Source organism: Orbicella franksi, chromosome 10 (assembly GCF_964199315.1).
Source record: "Orbicella franksi chromosome 10, jaOrbFran1.1, whole genome shotgun sequence".
NCBI classification, from domain to species: Eukaryota; Metazoa; Cnidaria; class Anthozoa; order Scleractinia; family Merulinidae; genus Orbicella; species Orbicella franksi.
In genome coordinates this window covers 3,984,281-4,006,331 of record NC_138154.1, presented here as the reverse complement: position 1 = coordinate 4,006,331, position 22,051 = coordinate 3,984,281, and the positions used below count along the sequence as shown (strand labels likewise).

The following is a 22,051-nucleotide window of genomic DNA, read 5'->3' as shown; positions in this document are numbered from 1 at the left end:
AGTTTTCATTGGTGTGTTTTCCGCGGGCCTCTCTAACTGGCTCGGAGCTATATCAAAACACTTGTGACGTCATTGCTGTCATAACCTGTGTCCTGTACATTTCCGCTGCCTCTCTCGTTCACCGACTTCAATAAATCCCCAATCACTGGACCCTGGCCTTAATACACGCGCGCAAACCACACACAACCCTAAAACAGACATTCAAGCAGATTGTTTCGCCCATGAAGGTGAAAATTCTGGGATATTTCCAATCCAGAAGACTGGCCGATTAGCCTAATCAAAAAACAACACAGCCCAGCGAACACAATGGGTTTAATCATGAAAAGAATTTGAGGAATGTTGGAAATGTTTGGTTGGGCTCGTGGCTGACGGCAATGCGACCCAAATTCGGTTCAAAAAATAACTCCGCGTCCAAAACACAGATAATCATTTTACACAAACTTCCTCCAGCTGTTTTATGGTAGTTCTTTTAATTACTGAAAAAAAAAAACCTTAAAACATGTTTAACTAATCCTTTAGCTCATAATTTTTTAAGATAAGGAAAGTTTAAACTGTGACGTCATTCTTCTCTCGTTAGTCAAAGGGAGATTAAAACATGATTGAAACTTTCATAAAAGATACGCAAATATACAGTTTATTTATTTGAACGATCGAATAAAAACTATAAACACGGCAAAAATAAATAAATTCAGGACGAGATTACGCTTCAATTTGAGTTACCAGAAATTTTTTATACACGTAAAATATAACGAGAAATCACTGGAGTAAAAACATGCGGGAAAAATCTTCAAATCGGATGTTGTCTGTGACAGTTCCACAAGAACTGCATTAGATCGAGGAACACTCTCCAAGGAAAACTTACAAGAGAACAAAAAGATAGTCTCAAACGTTCACGCAGGGTTCGTTTTGGAAGGGATTAACTGGTGGAAACGCGAAAATTTATTTATCAGTTGGCGACCTATCGGTTTGACCCTATAAACAAGGTTTTTTATAGACCCCTCTGCTAAATATAGAGCCTGTCAGCTCAATGAACAGCACTTCAACGATTTCCCAGATGAAAAGTGAGAGATGGTTAATGTTTGCTGAATATGGCCACTTACAAATCTGTAATATCGAACTTATATCACGCCCGTTAGATAACCTTATATAAGGGTCTTTTAACGGACCACTTAAAAATAACTTCGAGGACTGAGCGTGAGGTTTTAATTAGGGCAAAGCAGTTTTAACATAACATTTCTTTTGAGTGCTCGAGATTTTAGCGGATGAAGGTTTTTCGTCTGACAGCACTTAACCTCGGTGAAACTTTGACTCGGAAAGTATATATACCGGATCAGGTTTAAATATCTAGGCTATAGTACGTAGAAAATGTATAAAATATGGTTTAAAATTTACGAGAGAATGACAGCAATTCAAATTAGCGTTTCTCCAGAATGTTCCGCTTAATCGCTGTAGGTTTTTTCGCTAATGTTATGAATTCCTCAAGCTCCAGACGACCAGAAAATTAGCCATAACAGTACCAAGGTGAAACCAACTTTCAACGCCAGAGGCTTTTGCGCTCGTCACAGGCACAAACGTTTTTGAACGATCTAAACAACTTTCTATCCGCTTTAATTTCATTTAGCAGATGTGCTGGTCGACATTTTATTGATGTTGTTCTTAAACTTCGTTTGACACAATCTGAAACAGAAATGAAAACAAAGTTTGTGAACCCTTTTTCGTAAAATGTCCGGCCTTTTCTTACCAAAGAATATTTAATTGCTGCTTTGTTTCATCAAACCGGCGACAACTGTTGCAAAGCAAATGTGAACTGGATATATAAGGCTGTGAACTGAATAGTTTCAAGATAGTAAAAGCGGACAGTTCAGAAATACACAGGAATTTGGCATATCTACAGGAGACAGACAGTACGGAATGCGTAAAATGAACTACTATGATTTGTAAAAAAAAATTTGTCAAGAGGTTGCCAGGCAGAATTTGTACGTGCCCGTGTACGTCTTAATCAGTATGAACAGACATGTACAAAATAGCTTAATTACCCTTCTGTAAAAGAATACGTCAAGCTGTAATTTAACCAAATTTAATAACCGAATGGAAAGCGTGCGCCGACTGCACGGGGATGCCGTGAAAAGCGCGGGAAAATTCGCGTGACTAGAATCATGCACGCTTGGTTTTGGGCGGGAAACTTAATGAGCGTCGTTTATTTTAGGAAATCCTCGAAGACAAGTTGATTGATTGGTTCAGGAAAGCGCGTTGCACGAGCTTGACGAACCAATGAGGACGCTCAGCTGAAAGTTAATTTCGTTTCTCTACGTCTCAGGTCCCAGCTCAGGCCCCGTGCACACTACGCCGGAGAAATTTGAAAAAGGAAGCTTATTTCTACGGTTAGGCCTACCGTCCACACTAATCCGTCACGGAAACGGAGCTTTTCGAAAACGCTCTTCAAACCGGTGGAATTTGAAAACACTGGCTTGTGTTTAAGTGTGGACAGAAAACATTTTGAAAACGGAGCTTTTCGAAAACGGTGACATATCGCTAATCATATGATTTCCTTGGCCGAGTTTTCTTCAAGCACAAATCCAAAGTGACCGGTGATTGTTGTGTTTTCAAATTCCTCCGGCGTAGCGGAGACAGTAAACAACTCTGGCGTTTTTATGTAGGCAGTGCTCTGAAAACTGGAATACGTGGTAGGGATTTATTTTCTTTACTTCTCTACCAAAACTCTTCGAGGCGATTGTCATCGAGGAAGAGAAACTCGCAGGTAACAATTAATTCCACTATACGCTGCCATGCTCCAAAACTTCGCTAACATTTCGCAGCCAATAAACGCTACTTCTCTGAGTTGCAGCGCCATGTTCCGAGTTCTTTAATACATCATTCTTGTTAGTCCCTTGTATTTAAATGTTATTCACAAACGACCCAGTGAAGGTTTTCATTTGACACCAGGGAAGAATGCGCTATTTCACAGGACTGCATCACTCAGTGATTGCATCTTGCTCTGTCCGCCGTCAATCCATGGAATAAACCAATCTCGCTCCAAGCAACAAAATCACAAGTCTGTTGTGGGTTTAGGTTTGAATCTCCTGGCTGATCGTTCACTTGATCTGTATCGGAAATGATTTCCATGAATCGTGAACACGAATCCTCCAAGCTCAAATGTGAACACGCTGTTTGCTTTGGGAATCACTGAAAGACAAAATAAAACACCTTTCGTTTAGTTAATTGTCTTCATTGTAATACCAACAACAAATTATTCCGTACAAAATACAATCACTGCATTTGCAGTGACCGCTTTTTCGCGCTTCAGTAAGTACACTTTAGAAACTTTGAGGCTTGATGACTAAATTTTTAAGAACGTGCTAAGATTTAAGTATTAATTAAGAACTTTATTTGTTTCATATTTGTTTCATATTTCATTATGTGAGGGGAGTTGAAATTAATTTTTGCTTGATGAGAGGGGGAGTATGACTTAGTTTCGGGGCATATTTCACCCATTTCCCCCCCCCCCCTCACCCTCCAGGTAATTATTGCACAGTCCCTTAGTTATTTTTCAAACTGCAGGCGAAGAAAATGTTCTAATTCTAAACGTTTTTGCTTGAAAAGAGGTTGGGCGGAATAACATGGCTGGTAAACAGTCCTACATTTTGGCATTTGAAACCAAACTTCACAAATATTCACCGACTGACTTAAGGCAAATTTCAGCTAGTTTTCTATAATTCACTGCTGGATTTTACTTTTTTAGAGCCACATGGCGAACTAGAAACACAATATTCCTTGTGAAAACTGATTGCTTTTCCTTTGTCACGGAATATGGAGAGCATTTAGCATCAATGTCACTAACTTCTGTAGGATACACGAGACAGCGTGTAACCAAACTTGAAGCGATTTATCGAAACAACTGAAAACTCTCTCGTACATCAGCTAAAAAATGAATTTGTGAGCTGCATCTCGCCTTGAAGATTTGAGATCGCCTCAGCATTGCCTGGAATAGCTTGACCTTGTCCTTTTTAAGAAGTTCACAAAATCTGTTTGACTTCAAGTCTAAAAATACACCATATTGTTGTATATTTTCAAACCCAACTGATGACTTCACAAATAAGTATACAAACGAAGACATTGATATTTTCAAAAACAACAGTTCGCACAAATCCGAAATAATAGTCTTTATATTTTCTCGAGTGCCTGATAAGATTAGAAATAGACCTGTTTTCTTTGCAAGCATTAACGCTAAACATTTATGATACTAGAAAAATTTTCGCCGTGAGAAAGAATCTGGTGTTTGCATCACAAGAGCCGGAAATAATCCAGATTTTTATAAACACACGAAAAAAAATTCTCGTTTCACTGGCGGAAATGAGATCAGTTTCCGAGACCGAGTACAGTTTTATTTGTATTGTTATTTTAAAAACACTTCCTAACACAGTCGTGAAAATCGCCTCGCTTACCTTAATTTCTTGCTGTACAAACTTCGCTAGAAATTACGAATAAGAAACCAAGATAAAACGATTTTGGCTAACGTTTAAATATTCGCGATTCACATGCGAGCTTTCTTCCAAGTCAGCTGCACAGAACGTCGCACGAAAATAAAAACGTTCTCGACTTCTGCAATAAGGTCGACAATTAACCCGCTTCAATGCTACAGAGTACACAGACCAGCACAACCACATGTTAGTCAAACTTCAACACGGTATACGTTTCTTTCTGTCATTTAATACCATTCAAACACCCGTGGGAAACTATTTTTGATGACATGATAGAACCGTGAAAAAGGCATTTGTTTTGTAAATTTAATGAAGTGGTTTTAACAACAAAAAATAACTTTATGAGCCATACTGTATCTCTCACTTGTAAATCAAAGAAAAGTTCTCTTTCATAACATTCTTGATCTTCCGAATGGCAATAAATCGTGCAAGACATTTAAAAGTTAAAAAGTTGTGTTCACGGCTACTTGTAAAAACTTTTCCAGTGCATTTTTGTCATTTTGTGCTCAGTTTTATCACAAACCTTTCGTTACAGTCAAATTTCCCCAGCTGTAAATAGACATGACTGTCAATTTGTTTTAACAGATTTGAATTTTGTGCATTCCTGCAACTGGCGCAAACTTTTCCTTATTTCATTTTACACGACATCAGAATGTGAAGTGCAAAGCTAAGTATGTTGTTACAACTGAACGTGAACAGAACAAATATTTCATTCCATTCTGAAAAAGTAGCTTATCAACTGAAAATGAAACTTATCAACTACAAAAACCTCTGAATTTTAAACCTTGGATCTAAGAATCTTGGAGCGTCCCAAATCGGAATTTCAGAATAAAATATTCTTGGCTATCGACGTGCTGGAATTTCAGATTGTTGATATCACATCCACGGCGGGCGAAAAAAAAACCATACACTTGAGTTCTAATCATAAACACTTCAAACACACTCCACTAGCCTTTTCTGGCGTCATTGGTTAAAATGAGCTCAAAACGAAGCGGGAAGTACTAAATTAGCGTGTAATCTTTTAACAATAGAACTTAGCATGAAATAAAACAGCATGTTGAAACAGCGTCAGTATACGTGACGCAGATTTCCGAGCTCCTTGTTTATACAATTAGCTACAATTATCATCTACGTAACTGTGGTTGACTAAGGAAAGAAGTTACGTTTGCACGAAATTTTTGAATTCCTTTGATGCCAGCTTCTGAACGCGTCAACATAGTTTTCTGTAAAAAAACAGACAGTTATGATATAATTTCATCCAACGAAACAATGACCCTATTTCTCCAAACTCTATCGAAATCCATCAATTTTAATTTCTGTTGCTAGGTTTGTCGATGGTTTCGAAATAAATGTAAACTGTTTCTTTCTTTTTTTTTGGACGTCGCAGCTAAAGCTTCATAGAAAACAAACATTAGACTAGAGTCAAACAAAATAACACTTTGAAACTTGTTTAGTTCAAAGGAAGTTATTTAAGGTGCGTTGCTTTTACCGGGCAGAATTTGATAGTCTCTATATAGTTGCTGATTTCTGCCCCTCTGTGTTTTTTTTAATGCATAGTTAAAGGTTCCAATATTGCGACACTCGACAGTTAGTAGAGGGGTGACATACACCGTAAATCCTCGAATTAGCGTCCGAGGCGCTTACTTCAAATTTACGAGAGGCGCTTATTCAAGGGGCGCTTATTCGAGGGGGCGCTTATTCAATTTTTCCCAAATCGTGGCCTGACTTGTTCATGTCTTCGATACATCATCTGCACGTGAACAACAACATAAGCTGTTTATCGACATAAAAGGCTGATCCTAAAGTTTAAATCGCGGCACCATTAGAAATTCACGTGATCACAAACTGAAACAATGTACAAATCTAATACTACACGACGAAAACTATACATCCTTTGCTGTCTCATTACTCGTCCATAAAATAGGGGGAGGGAAGGAGGGCCTTATTCGAGAGGCGGGGGGCACTTATTTTAAATTTTGGCCAACAGGAGGGGTGCTTATGTGAAGGGGGCACTTATTCAAAGGACCATCTCGATAAACAAATAGTGCTATTACAATAGTCGGAGAGTGTTTTCTTGGCTTTAGTTCCTTGATTTTGCTACTGATGAAATCACTAAGACAGAACAAACTCTATGACAATGGCAGAACGAGTTAAAATTCAAATTCAAAACTGAGATAGAGATAGAGATATTTTGTTCAGATAAGTACAACTTACTTTTAAGTTTGTCGTCTTTTGTAATAATCTTGAAGGCATTCTTTGTTTCTTGCAGCAAGATACCACATGTTCCCACGTATGATGGACATTTTGAGCGGCTCACTGTAACAAGAAGAAACAAATTAACACCAAAATAAGTCAAAAACAATTATTTAACATACCCACCCCCCATTTCATTCAAGAAAGACACGTTCTAAGTGGAAAAAAAAAGGTAGGCAAACTTTCAGAATCACGAAATGACTCGTTAGAAATGACTGTACACTTTTTCAAACACCTTTGCAGTTCAGGTAGTCTGGATGCAAAGGTTATGGTAATTCACTGTTACTGAATTGTCTTTGCCAATCAATAACCATTTGGTGTAGGTAATCATACGGTTTCGAGTTGAATTTGGAATTAATTTACATGAGTGATTTTTTCAAAAAGCTGAAATTGCACGAGCAGCTTCCGCAAGTGCTATTTCAGCTTTTTGAAAAACTCATCAGTGCAAATTAATTCCACATTGAACGAGAAAAACCGAATGATTACTTATTAATAACATAAACATGAAAAAATTTGTGTGGAGGAAGTGTCGGAAGATCTTTCTTGAAGCCATTTTTTCTCATTCTTTCAGCCAATCATAATCCAGAATTATGATGTGTAATTTGCGCTGATGTTACACTTTTTGCACCGGTGTTACACTTGAACTGCACTGCTCTCAGCAAGTCAGAATCGAGTAATTTTTTCATGTATATTATTATAGTGATAGAGTCCTCTCAGTGAAGGAAATTTTGATCATGTCAAAGGAACACCAGGGTTCATTTCAGGTAGAAGTAGCAAAAAAAATAGGCAGAGAAACCAGGCTTTAAATCAGAAAAGCCACACTGCACAAGTGTTTGAGTATGTCTCCTAATAATTAAAAGGCATATTATTGCATTGACTGACTAACACATGGAACAGGTACATTGCATTTTCTTCTAGAATCATTACAGAAAATGAGGTATGATAAGTTGTCATTGCAAGTCACAGCTATTGTACACAAAAAAGTAACACGCCATTTAGTAAACTTACCACTGAGAACACATCCATGGTAGTCTGCTCGAAGAAGTTTAGGATACACAACTTTTAAATTACTAATGGAAGAAACAGTTTACATTCTGTTAGACATGAAAGCAGCTAATACATGTGTACAGCAACCTGAGGATTTAAATAAATTGACTTTCCAGGTTGCCTTTTAGGCAAGAGGAGTTAGAACCACTGTATGCTGGCCCAAAGGCCTTCATTAATAGCTGTACTTCATCTGCCAACTAAATGTCAAAAGTTGTCATGACATAATGTTGACAATGTTATGACAACTTTTCCATGAGTTACATGTGATTTGATGAATCAAAATCTGCAAAGTTAAGAGTCGTCAGTTTCCCTACTGATGGATATAGCCATTTATTAAACAACTATGTCAGTTAAGAGAGTCTATAATTAAAGTTAGCCAATCAAATTACTCCACTGCCAGTCCAATATAGTTCTCTAAATATGATCGTACCGGGCAATGTCCCAAATTGCCTCGCACCGTCTCTCTTGAAAATTATCTAGTGGTTTTATGGCTTACATTTCTAAGAGAACTTGCTTTCACATAAAAGATTCTTTTCTTTTTCTTCCAACTCTATTTCTCTTCTGTTCTGCTAACATCAGAATGAGATGTGAGTACATACACCTAGGAAGGTGTAATAATTCTCTTATTATGACCTTCACCCTTGGTCAATAAGATAAAATGTCTCTCTGCCCTCTCCCTCAGTCCCATCACACTTGAAGTTTTCAATCTGTCAATTAAACCTCAATGTCAAAGCCACCATAGTGCACATTACATGGCAAAAAGATATGAATTTATAAGTAGTTTAGGTTAAAAAAAGGTCGGACCTGGATTGATAAAAAAGTACTTCAGTGGATGTGGTACATTTTCACTTGTGCTTTTAAGGCAGGGTCCCAGGCCTCTCAGTTCACTCCCCTTGATCTAAGACTCAACTAGACTGAACCTACTCAACTCTGTAATGCTACGTAGTCAGACAGAATTAAAGAGTTGATGATGGTTGGTATTGAAGGAAATCAAATTTGTTAACTTGCCTGTTTGGAGTTAAGTTTAACAGCTCTTGCATATAGCCTTTCCACAGCTCATGAAGAGGAAGATACATGTCATACCTTACAAATAAAAGTTTGTAATGATGCAATATTAGCAGGTATGTTGATTGCCACAGTACCTGAGGTCTTATTCCAAAATTGGCTGTGGCACATTTCTTGAGTGTCCAAAAATGTCCATACCCACCCCAGAGGGGATCCTCTGAAATTTCAAGGGGGAGGGGTCTGAAGAGTCAACAGTTTTTAAGGAAAGTATGAACCAACACTGGAGTTTTGAGAGGGATTTTCATGGGGGGGGGGGGAGGGGGGGAAGGGTGAGAATCACTTCTGAATCAGGCCACAAAGTTTGTGGGAAGAGTATGGATATTTCTGAAACAACACATGAAATATTACTTTTGGAAAAAATTCAGTAGTTTGTTGATTTGGGAATAACAGTCTCTACTAAAGAAGATCCACAAACAACTTCTTAAGAAGCTCATTAAACAGGTTTGAAAACTGAAAATTAACAAGGAAGATGATAATTTATTTTGTGGCATATTTCATGTGCCTATGGAGAATCTGTTTTGCATTCACTGACAAGAACATAGGTGTATTATTACTGAGGAATTATGAGCCTACTATTAGCTGTTTCATTCTTCAAGACAACAGTGAGGGACGATATCAATTCATCACTGTGCTTTCTTGTCATAATCAGCGTACCCAATTAACAGACCATCATCACTTACCTTTGATTTTTGGGTGAAATCTTGTAAATCCCACGAATCCTTTTCTCTCTTGCAGACATTTCTTTTCTCTTTGGTTTCTTATTGGATTTGTTTTTGTTTCTGTTGAGTTTATCCAGCATCACTGGGTCACGATGCATTTTTTCCAAGTCAGTTTTATTATTCTGTACCATTCTTTCCATAAATGAAGTCACATAGCTCTTAGCTGAGCAGTTTAAAGGCTGTAAACAAATTCATAATTTAATCTATTATTCCAACAGCAAAAACAGGCAAAATTTGGTGTGTGTGGAATACCCCATTGCCAAATACCTTAGTTTGAGTTTAGTTGACCACAGTGGCAGAGTTATCTGTCTACATGGACATTGTACCTACACCCAAACATAGAGACACACCCAATTTTTGGCAACGTTTGATCCAAAGATTCATATTTCATCTTTGAAAGTTAAAAGGTTAATTACCTGAAGGCCAAGTCCTTTCAAGTTATGCTTAACATGGTGTGGAAGGTCGGAATACAGAGCACCTATAAAAGAATAACAAATATAACACAATAATAAAGTATATTATCGTTTGTCTCACGATGTAGTCACTTGAGATGTAGATCGCGATGTTTCAACTGCTTACTGTTAGTCTTCTTCAGGCGATAAGGTCAGCTGTGATTGGTGCATTTCGATCCTCCTATTGTTCCATTGTTCCGGTGAGTAGCTGTTCCCTGAGTGGTCCGCTGTTGTACTGTTCTCCTGTTGTTGTGTTTTTTGATCATGGGCATCCATGCTTCGAAATCAGTGCTTATGACATCATGCTATTAATAAATTGTTCAGAATTCAATATACTGTGAGTTTTTACCCACCAGTCAAGATGCCTTCCAAAACCGTGATAAGGTCTATTACTGTTATTATTATACATTGAGCTCACTATCTCTTTTCTGATTGGCCGAAAGCATTTACTGAATTTTCGAAATCAGTGCTTGTGATGTCATCTAGCTAGTCATGTCATGCATGACTGCAGTGTATGATTTCTAAGGGTAATGATGCCATGTTCGCACGCTTTGTGTCGCTTGCCGTCAGTGAAGAAGCAAAAACATGACTAATTTTTTTTCGTTCAATGTATAATAAATCAATTATTAGAAACAGGGGAAACAGGGAGATCTATGCAGGAGAGGATCAAAGAACACGACAGGGATATACGACTTGCCCACACCCAGACCTCCGCCATTTCTGAACACACCCACGAGACCGGCCACTATCCTATCTGGAATGAGGTCAAGTTTATTGATCGAGAGCCTCACTGGTACACATGTAGGGTCAAGGAAGCTATTCACATAAGACTTCACCCTAATAACATCAACAGGGATAGTGGAATTGAAATTCCTGAAGCATGAATGTCCACGATCAAAAAACACAACAACAGGAGAACGGTACAACAGCGGACCACTGAGACAACAGTTACTCACCGGAACAATGGAACAATAGGAGGATCGAAATGCACCAATCACAGCCAACCTTTGTGATATCAATGATACCGTACAATCAGTTGACCTTATCACCTGAAGAAGACTAACAGTAACCAGTCCAAACGTCGCGATCTACATCTCAAGTGACTACATTGTGAGACAAACGATAATACACTTTATTATTGCATCTACCACGATGAACAACAACAACCTTTTCCTTGACAAATATAACACAATGTCCAACATTGCAGAAATTCATCTTTAATCAATAGCTCTTATATTACAGTTAAGTCTGCAGCCAAATCTTATTTTGTTTCAAAAGGAATAGAAACAAGGCGAATGAGCCAATACAAAGTAGAATTGACCCTCTGTCTTGTTTGTATGTCAAACCCCCGATGACTGTAACAACAGTTATTGGCAAGATAATTAATAAACCTTATTTATAATAAATTCTCCACAAATCCCGACAACTCTTTTAACAGAAGCACATCTATTGCATTAACTCTATGACATTCCCTAAGAAAGCTGCAGTCAGATATATGCAAAATGACTTGCACCATACATGTACTTTATCGTGCATCCCAATAAACCTACAATAGACCATCCATTTCTCTCTGTTTACTGAATGCAACAAATGAATCATCTCTCTTGATATCTCACATGACAAACGCAAAGCTTTTAAGTGAGTTACTATGAGGCAATCATCTAATCTAAGATTAAAGCTTTAGCTCAATCTTGAGGAGTGATAGATGGTAGAAAAGCTCAATAATTAGCCATTTTCAAAAAATTCAAATAATACGAATACTTAAAGTTCTTTTAAAATACATCCTATTTTTATTTTGACTTTCCCTTGTGCGTATTTCGAAGGTCAATGTCAACAGTAATGCAGAAGACTTGAGGTGTACTTGAGTCACTTTAGCGTTTTCTAATGTTAAAATCTGTTCTCGTTCTTATTTGTTCGTTCCGTATCATTATGACGCTGGAAAGACATTACCCTAATACGTTTCTAACATTTGATCAATTGTAAATTAGTATTCGCTACACTATTCTTTACACTTACTGTAAGAAACATCGGCCTCGTTCTTGTCCGCCATGTTGCCTTTCTTCTCGACCCAGTCTCACCTTATTCACGATTGTTCATGTATCTTGTGCGAAGTGTCTCGTCTGCCTTGATTACCTAAGAAAAACATTCGCCCCGCGCCCGCAAGTTACCTCAGAAAAAGCCCCCCCTCCCCCCGCCAACCCCTCATATCCCTGCCCATTTATTAGGCAATGTAAGAGAATTGAATCTAACAAAATTCAAAGTGGCGTGAGCTTGTAAGCAGCGTACAAGTTTGTGGAAAACATCATAGACAAATGCATGGAAATTAATAAACGCAACCAGGAGTCATAATGACGCAACCTATGTAACGCTTTCTAACACAGCTACATCCTTCAAATTTGCGTCATGCAATCCTCTGTTTAGAATTTTTAGTTTGCTATTAATAAATTGTTCAGAATTCAATATACTGTAAATTTTTACCCACCAGTCAAGATGCCTTCCAAAACCGTGACAAGGATTATTGTTATTATTATACATTGAACTCACTATCTCTTTTCTGATTGGCCGAAAGCGTTTACTGAATTTTCGAAATCAGCGCTTATGACGTCATTTAGTTAGTCATGTCATGCATGACCGCGGTGCATGATTTCTACGGGTAGTCATGTCATGTTCGCGCGCTTTGTGTCGCTTGCCGTCAGTGAAGAAGCAAAAACATGACTTCCATTTTTTTTCGTTCAATGTATAATAAATCAATTATTAGATTCGGTTTTTGTGATATCCAGAATAACCGTCTCGGTAAGGGTTATCAGCCGAAGCCGAAGGCTGACGCTGATAACCCGTACCTCGACCTTGATTATTCTGGATATCACAAAAACCTTATCCAATAATTGTTTAGTGTTGTGGGGTCTGTCATGGAGTTACTCAGTTAAACGCGTTGAAGACTACCATGGAGTAGTGTATCTCTTCCTCTTGTGTTCGGTAGGGTTCTCAGTTTATATGCCATTCCATGCTCAGTTGTTGCAGCTCTGATGAACCTTGCCGGACGGTTTCGTGATACAAGAGTTCAAGTGAAACGGAAAGAATCGCAACAAAATACGGTACCGGAGAAACCTCACCTTAGCTTAGCCTAAAGTCGACGAAAAGCGATGATTATTTTTAAATGTGCCGGTTATCCAAAAATTATCATCTTACATTACTGATGTTACAAGTGAAGAGTGATAGCTTTGGACTGGCTTTGGGGTACCCATGAGACAATCGGTAAAAGTTAGAAAAGCCTGCGTAACTAATCCCGGAGTACTGAATTCTCTTGTTATGTCCTGTGAAGGGGAAGAAAAACTTCTGATATTCTACTATCTTGTTCGGTTACGTTACGTTACATTACATAACGGGTTAAGACCTGTCATAAGATAAGCCTTAATTGTGCTAAATCGGCAATTCCCCCTCCCTCCCCCTCTTGTCACAATATTCAGTACGGTTTGCTTTGCCAAGCTCTCTGTGTTGGCCGAAATGTTCAAACCGGGTTACTAGTAACAGGTACTGAAACAGACAAGTCAGTCCAGGTGTGCCTTGATCGGGCTGTTAGCACGGGAAACTTTTGACAGAAGTGTGAGGTGTGGAAATACGTACATTGTAGGATTGCTTTATGAACGCAGAGCCTTAAGGACAATGAGAACTTTCTTGAAAAAAAAGTAAGACAAGTAATAAGAGACAACAAAGTCAAAAGTAGAAATTTTCTCAACATCACTTACAACTTCAAAAAATACCATTTTTACATAAATCAACACAAACGAATTCTGAGGCTTACATCTCGGAATGGTTCAACGCGAGTTTACTGGGGACGAGAGAAATCATCCTTTAAACTGTCTCCTAGTCCCCTCACAAACATTAGCTCTTCTGAGGGAAGTGGCGTAGAAGGTTCACTACGTAAGCTGTTGAAATATTTCCCCTTTGCAAAACAATACAGAAAGGACTTTTTTTACAAAAAAAATGGGTAATATTGTATTGCAGCTCCTTGAGTATTCCGTGTTCGGCATCGTCGGAGAGCCTGGTACCACTTATCGACATAATAGAAAGTGAAAAGGTTAAAATACTGAAGACGAAAGTTAACAAGGAAAGCAAACGAGACAGTCCTGAGCGCAAGAATGCGCAATGGTTTCTGCGCAATTCACAATTATTTATAGCAGCTTCTGTTTGATCGCCTACACATGTCGTCTGTCACTAAAGAAACTGCATGTACAATTCTTTGATCTTCTCGTTTTTGAACCTTGGTATAAAGTTCACTTTCACAATCTCTTCAAAGCCTTCACGACAACTTGGTTCTTCATACGCAGATCTGCAAAATACATGTGTAAAACAAAAATAATTCATTGACAGAAGGCAAAAAGACGTCCCACTATTAGAGAGTTTAAGCATGACGTTTACGGCAGACGGCAAACGGCAAAGATTACCTCTGATTTTTTTTTCTTTTCTTGTAATTCTTAGAAAAAGGTCTTCTACTATTCACCGCAAATACAAATATTTTCAATCTACTGTACAGACAGCTGAAGACCGACGGCATAAGTTTCATTTTTGCCGTTTGCCGTTTGACGTAACGTCATCTATTAATACAGCATCGTGTACGGTGAGACTCTTTTCTGAGACTAAATACTCCGACGACCACACCCTATCTAGTCGCGTTTATATTTTTGCTGCAAGTTATTTTTCTTCGGGCACGCAAGAACGGCTGCGATTTGTCTTTCGCCAGGGCCAACCCCTTGGGTTCGAGCCTTTTCAAATCCCCTCCGGTTAAAACCGACTTTCTCTTACGATCAGGGTGTAGTCTGTGGACAGACTGCACCCTGTCCAGCGACTCGCCCCAGTTGAGGCCAAACCCCTCACACACCCATTTTAGAAAATACACATGACGAGCGCTCGCGTTTGTTCATCAGGTAACCTCAATGAAATGAACTCCAAATCGATAGAAGTTCTGGTTTCCTGATCATTCTTGTAGGTTTCTGACGTAGTGCTATCAATCTCACGTAAAGCAGCGCATGACAGACATTTTTTTCCCAACAGGAATTGTTCCTAAGACCTTTTGCATAAGACGCTGTACCGAATCTTATTTTTTTTTCAAGTACCTTGCGTCACTGACTAACATTTTTCTCATATCGTTCTTATCACATTCGGCCATGTCTTTCCTGACTTACTTGTACTTCACAAAAGCTAAATGTCCAACGTGTTTGTATGAATTGTCCTTATTCGTCATTTCGCGAATCTGCAAAAGATTAAAATCTGATGAGACAGACACGCACACAGCTTTCCAAGGGCTACAATTCAGTATTGCGAGACACTAAGCTTGGGAGGCGCAAGGAAAATAGGGATTTGCTAAGAGTTACCAAACTTCTTGATTTGCTGTGGCTCAGGTGCTAATACACATAAAGGCAAACTTGCCTTATTGTTATGTAGAGCGTGTTCATAGGACACATCAAACACAAAACATCGAGCAGGAATCTTGGCTTGCTTTGCACAATCCACGTATCTGAGAACAACAACGAGAGAGACATGTTAATTTCGATAGTGAGATATTCGAGCGCAATCCAACAAGGAAAAGGCTGGGAGACCAGAAAGTTTGTGTGAACTTGGGCAAAACGAGAAGAGCAAATGCAAGGATTTCCAGTTTGCTTGGTCCAATGAACGCCGGGTGAAAGAAGAGCGAGGATGACATCATCACAAACTGGCTTCCAATAAGAACACTCGTTATATCGTTACCTCTTTCTCACTTCCGTTGTCGGACTCGTGTTGTCAATCACAACGCTCGTACCACGTGACAATGCATCTTTACAAGCAGACACACACTTCTGCCATGAACCCAAAGTATCCTAAAGAAAAGTAAAATACACATGTAACTAAAGCCCCGGCCAAACGATCGCAACATATCAACACAACATATCGTAACATTGTTGGCCCAACATTTGCAAGCTCCGGCCAAACGATCGCAGCATATCAACACAACATATCGCAACTTGCGCGCGTTTGGCCACCCTGTTGCGATGTGTTGCGACATGCAGAAAATCGAACTACTGCGCATGCCCGGGCGCAACATTGTTGCACGAACCTGGCCAAACGAGTGCAACATCATGCAACATCCACAAATGTTGCATGGAAAATTTGACCATGTTCAAATCTGAGCCAACAACATCCAACATGTCCCAACATGTCGCAACAGGGTGGCCAAACGCACGCAACATGTTGCGTCCAACAATATTGCGATATGTTGTGTTGAAATGTTGCGATCGTTTGGCCGGGGCTAAGAAAATTTTAACGCAATTCCTTGAGTACAAATACATATATGTTATTTGCCGGCTTAGGGTCGGTCCGCATAGTGAAAAAGTGTGACCGAGGTCTTGAAAATGCTGCCCGAGGCCGCAGCCCGACGGCAGCATTTTCAAGCCCGAGGTCACAGTTTTTCACTATGCGGACCAACCCTAAGCCGGCAAATAATATATTTATTTTTTCCTGCGGTAAATTGGCTTTCAAGTGGGTTTGTTTACGCATCTTTGTCATTGAATTGGCTTACGTGCCGTCTACAAACCATCGCAAAAATCTAACGAGCGAACGAGCGAGTAACTCATATACTAAACAAAGAAATACGTATTAAAGAACAGATTTATTTCGATCTACGTTATGTTAGTTGCATCTTGTTTACCAACTAGGTTCGTTCTCCAAAATTGTTTTTCCGTTCTGGAATTTCGTGCAAAGTTTGAAGTTGTACTATACAAAAACAATTTCTATCAGTCGTTGCGAATCACTCGAAATCACACTTTTTTTTTTACCGTAAATTGAGTAGCAGAAAGCGAGGAAATTCGTTACATGTATTCCACAGAAATTCTCTTAAATACAGCAACGATCAGAGAGGTAAACTCGACTGCAATTGACTTTTTTTTTGCTTAAAATTGTGCGGCGAGAGAACCACAGGATTACGCGCCATTACAGCGCCGAGCTACAAACAACCAAACAAATTTTCACAACTCCAAGACACTCAATTGAATTTAAAGTGACTTTCCTTGCCAATTTAAAGTGAATAGAGATAAACTTGCGTTGATTAATCGTCGATAGAAGTGTAAAAAGGGCAAAGGTTGACCATTACCGCTAGTTCACTCACGAAAATTGACCAACACGACAATCTCACCCGCGCTGTTTCCCGCCGTTACCTTTACCGTGGTCAGATATAGGAAAATCCGGACCGCGCCAAGAACCAATCAGATTGCAGGATTCGTTACCGTGCCCCCTTGGAAAAAAATAACGTGGGATATTTGCACTCGTCTCGCGAGTTATTTTACAGTTGGCAAATGTATGTTTCACTGATTAAGTTCTATCATTTCATTATCTTTTTAGCAAGCCGCACAAAACTAATTTTGAACACTCGATCACCTGACTCTGTTTCCTTACCCTGTTAATGTGAAGATATCCATGAGGCATCAGATGTTCGTTAACAAAGGTCGTTTTTCCAGCTGGTGAATGAAAACAATGAAAAGCAATTGGTACTGGTACAACACTGGTCAACAGTCTGCAGTCGGTCGTGTTTTTTACCCAAAGTTGATTTATTTTGACAAAAACCCGCTATTTGTGTAAAATGTGCTTTACTGACGATTCTCGTTAGGCCAAATCATACAAGTGAGATGAGCCCATCAGAAATTGTACTAAAACCTGGCAACTGAGGCCAAGCGAAGGAAAATCACGTGATCCATTTCACGATGCGACTAATTGAACCGAGCCATATTGAACAAAAGTAATCAATGAAAACACAAAAGATGTTCAAACATTTTGATAACATGTTTCATCAAAGAAGCTTAAGAAATACTTACAAGCAGGATAACCAACCATAACAATAAGCTGAAAAAAAAAAAAAAAATGAAAACACAATCGTTTACTGGCATCTCAATCAAAGGTAATTTGAAAGAAAAACTGTAACAAACTGAAAGCAATGGATGTCTTTATTGGAGGGATTCTGGAGTGAATTCTAGCGCAATCTTTTCTCACAAAGTTCACCTTTGCCAGTAGAGCCAGTAGATTCAAACAAATATGCAAATATGCAGGAATATTGAATTATTGAGAACAGAGTATAAGCCATTTAAGTAGAGTTTCTCCATACCTCCTGGCTTTCTGACTTCAGCTTTGCACTGACAGGACAAAATAACGATCCATTGGGATCGAGATTTTTCTGTGAATAAAATCGTGAGTGATGAACACAGAGTAAAATGCGGTAAACCTTTCGCTATATATAGACCCTTCACACTACATCCTTAGCAACCTCTGAGCTAACAGCTCCTTCAATCAGAAACAAGCAGCTACATAGATATCTTCATTAGCAGTAAATACACTCTAAGTTTGCAGAACAAACGCCAGAACGTTAACAAGTTGAACAACGTAAAACTCCAAGTATTTAAGTGAGTCGCAATGTTTTGTTATCCAAGCCGTAAAATGCCAGTTATAAGCCCCCACCCCCTTAACCAACCCGCTCATAAGCCCCTCCGTTTACTAACGAAACAAACCTCCTGTTATAGCTCTCTTCCCTGATATAAGCACTCCACATCCAATTTTCCCAAATGAACTTACTAACGTCCTCACAGAATACTGCTCCTTAAATTCAAATGGTTAATACGATGACAAACGGTGTGCAAATTAAGATGTCTATTCATAGTTCTTTCCTATATCGTATCGCTAACCACAGGATATGAGCCACTTCCTGTAGCTCATTTGCAAACGGTTTTTCATCCCTCTTATATTTACCCAGAATGTTACTGCTGGGTTCCCTGTGAAGACACATTTAGGTTTGCGCATGCGTGGAGGTGGCCTCTTCGAACGGTGACCACGAGGCCACCGAGTTAAAACCTCAGTTATGTCAAGTTTTCCTCGGTTTTTAGGTCAGATTTAGTTCAAATTGTCAGTGTTTTCTGAGAATTATACCGTTGTAATATCGTGGCATCACTGTGAGTTGTTCTCATGGCCTATCGTGAATTAAACGTTCTGGTTAAAGTGAATTTGTCCATGGTTTGTCGCCGTTCGCAGCTATAGTTTTAACTCGACCTCATGGATGGTTTGTCGAGGGATTTATGGCCAAATGTTCAAGGATAACTACGGTTCACTTTGCTCGTCTACGGAACTGCAACGGATCTACGGTTATTAAGAGTAATTACGGACGTGGAGAACGAAAACAAAGGTTTTATGGCTTATTGGATGGAAGGCATTTCCGAGCCCTGGCGTACACAGTCGTCTTCAATGGACATGGAATTAATTCGTGCTATCTCACCGCTTAATACTTCACCAACGGATGTAGCATCAGAAATGTGGCTTCATGATTCAGCTAAGGTTCAAGGTTCACTGAATATGGAGGAGAAATCGACGGTCAGTGGTGCTGAGGAGTTAGAATCGGGCGGAAGGAAGAAAATTCCAACGGATAAAGGTAAACAGTACGAAATACAAAGGTTAAAAGATCGTAGAACTGTGGCTCTTCGCCACGTGACTAGGCAGATGAACAAAATGAAGCCTCTTCTCGCTGATTTCAGCAATTTTGAGTTTGAGTCAGTTGAAATGGACGGTCTTAATAATTTACTTGTCGATCTACAAGTTGCACAGGATAATTTCCTCGAGGTGTTAGAGAATGATTCAGATATTGCCAGTGCTAATTCATGGTATGAAGTTCACGATGGAGATGTGTTTAAGTTTAAGCAGTCTGTCTATGAATATTTCTCTAAGGCGAAAGAACTTCAGTCTGCTGAATTAAATTCTGCTGCTTCTAACCAGTCTCATCACTCAAGAAAGTCTAATCACTCTGGACGTTCAAATTTGTCTTCACTTTCATCTAAATCGAAATTGATAAAAGCCAAGACTAGGGTTGCTGCCCTAGAAGTTGAAGCAGCATTTCTTAAGGAAAAGCAGGCATTGAAAATGGCTGAGGAACAATTGGAGTTTAAGAAGAGTCTAGCTAAGGCAAAGGAAGAAGAAAAGATTTATGAACAAATGAACAATGAACAATTGTTTTCCACACCTGCCTGTTTACAGACAAAAAGTCTTCCAACATTTCCAGTATCCAGTCTGCTCCCAGCTAATACTGCAAAGGACGCAAACTTTACTTCCCTGACAACACAAGGATCGGTTCTAACAATGACAACAACAGCAGTGGCGGCTAGTTCACGCCCATCAAATGCCATTTCAGTTTTGGAACCTGCTTCAAAGTCATTCCCAGTAAGTTCTTCTGGCAGTTATATCTTAGGACACCAAAACCCCTCTCCAACAAATCCTCTTAGTGGATTTACTAAGGGGCAACCAGCTCCCATTTACACGAGCCCAATGACAGCTTGCCTATCAGGAAATACAGCGTTGGACTTTGGAATCCATACAGACACGGTGACTTCTGGGTATAGAGCAAACCCCACTGATAGCCCCACAAATACACGTACTTCATTACCTCAACCCTGCTTCGTAGACAGGCCTGCAGCTGTGCATCCTTTCAAAGATCAATCACTGGAGAACCCACAGACACTGCTACATGTTTATAGCCCTCCAGGTTGTTCAAAAAGTTTGTCTGTTAACCCCTTGGCAGTCCAGGACAATACCTTTCAAGATATTGTGGACATTCAAAGAAAGCAGACAGAATTGTCTCAAATTATGGTCTCCCAGCAAGCAAGGAGCCTTTTACCATCAAGCGAGCCTCCAGTGTTCTATGGTGATGCTATGGAATTTTCTGCATTTACAACTGCCTTTGAGTCTTTGATTGAATCAAAAGTTGAAGACTCCTGTGAAAGGCTGTATTTTCTGGGTCAGTACACTTCAGGTAAAGCTAAAGAAAGAAGTTATTAATGGTTGTCTTCAAAGAAAATCAGAAGGATCCTACAGAGAAGCCAAGGGACTGCTAAAGAGACAGTTCGGAGATCCATTCAAGATTGCAAACGCCCACATCAACAAACTGTCTTTGTGGCCACCAATCAGAGCAAACGATGGCTCAGCTCTCCAAAATTTCTCTATTGCTCTGGACCAGGCAAAGTCTGCTATGAAAGGCATGTCTCACATGGACGATTTAAACACAGCTCATGTACTGCGACAGCTTTGGGAAAAGTTACCCAGGCATCTACGAAGCAAGTGGACTGAAAGGAACAATAAGACCAAGAGTGCGAAAGGAAGGATAGCTGACTTTGAGGAGTTTTCACAATTTGTCCGCGAACAAGCAGAGCTTGCCACAGATCCTGTATTCTCAGAAGAAAATGTTAGCAAACCTCATCATGACGAGAAAGACAAGGGCACTCACTTCAAATTCAGAAGAGGGTCACGTAGCAGAGGAAAAGGAACAACCCTTGCCACGGGATTAAAGCAGGAAAGTAGAAACAAGCAGTCCGTGTCGTGTTCTTTATGCAAAGGGCCCCACAACCTAAATGATTGTGAACAGTTTTTAAAGAAACTCTTACTAAACGACGAGAGTTTGTAGTGGAGAAGAAACTGTGCTTTGGTTGCTTTAGTGATCAGCACATTGCCAAAAACTGTAAGGAGCGGCAGACATGCAATACTTGCAAGAAGCAACACCCCACATCGCTACACGACAATGATTGGGCGAGGAAGACCAGCAACGACAGTGATAATCATTCTGGAGCTGAACCTCGTGTTAGCAGCAACCGCACTGCCATCTGTAACATCACGGAAGCTGGAGATGTACCGATCAACATGGGTATTTTACCAGTTTACTTGTTTCATAAAAGTGATCCAGCAAAGAAGATAAAGGTCTATGCACTGCTAGACAATGCCAGTGGTGGGACATTTGTGAGTGAGAAGTCGACGAAGGCGCTTGGCATTGAGGGAAGTGACACTGACCTTATCCTTACCACGATTCACGGAACACGCAGTGTTACCACAAAGGCCATTGAAGGATTGGTGGTAGCCAACATTAAAGAAGAGGACATGATGTTGGACTTACCTAGAACATTTACGCGACATGTCATTCCAGTAGACCGCAATGAAATACCTCGACCTGACGTAATCTGCAAGATGTCTCATTTGGAGAAAATCAGTG

General features: G+C 39.5%; 3 protein-coding genes across 4 annotated transcripts in view; 1 reads left to right on the top strand and 2 right to left on the bottom strand.

Annotated features, from left to right (window-relative positions):
• Positions 1-22,051, bottom strand: part of LOC145500995 (bifunctional polynucleotide phosphatase/kinase-like) — a 116,493-nt gene that overhangs the window by 73,058 nt on the left and 21,384 nt on the right. Inside the window, exons 12-18 of the mRNA XM_081480568.1 lie at positions 18,143-18,211; positions 17,856-17,883; positions 17,440-17,501; positions 15,760-15,869; positions 15,442-15,529; positions 15,198-15,265; positions 12,801-14,344 (exon numbers count right to left, since the gene is read on the bottom strand). Of these exons, the coding sequence (XP_081336694.1) occupies positions 14,230-14,344; positions 15,198-15,265; positions 15,442-15,529; positions 15,760-15,869; positions 17,440-17,501; positions 17,856-17,883; positions 18,143-18,211 (540 nt within the window). The 3' untranslated portion in view covers positions 12,801-14,229. The remainder of the gene's footprint in view (positions 1-12,800; positions 14,345-15,197; positions 15,266-15,441; positions 15,530-15,759; positions 15,870-17,439; positions 17,502-17,855; positions 17,884-18,142; positions 18,212-22,051) is intronic.
• LOC145500961 (uncharacterized) overlaps positions 1-22,051 on the top strand; it is a 159,830-nt gene that overhangs the window by 131,143 nt on the left and 6,636 nt on the right. The window lies entirely within an intron of this gene.
• Positions 32-12,421, bottom strand: LOC145501102 (ribonuclease P protein subunit p29-like). Its single transcript, XM_081480658.1, has 7 exons — positions 12,031-12,421; positions 9,979-10,040; positions 9,524-9,741; positions 8,787-8,861; positions 7,740-7,801; positions 6,693-6,794; positions 32-3,183 (listed from the first exon to the last, which is right to left on the bottom strand). The coding sequence occupies exons 1-7, from the start codon at positions 12,062-12,064 to the stop codon at positions 3,047-3,049; spliced, it is 690 nt and encodes a 229-aa protein (XP_081336784.1). The 5' UTR covers positions 12,065-12,421; the 3' UTR covers positions 32-3,046.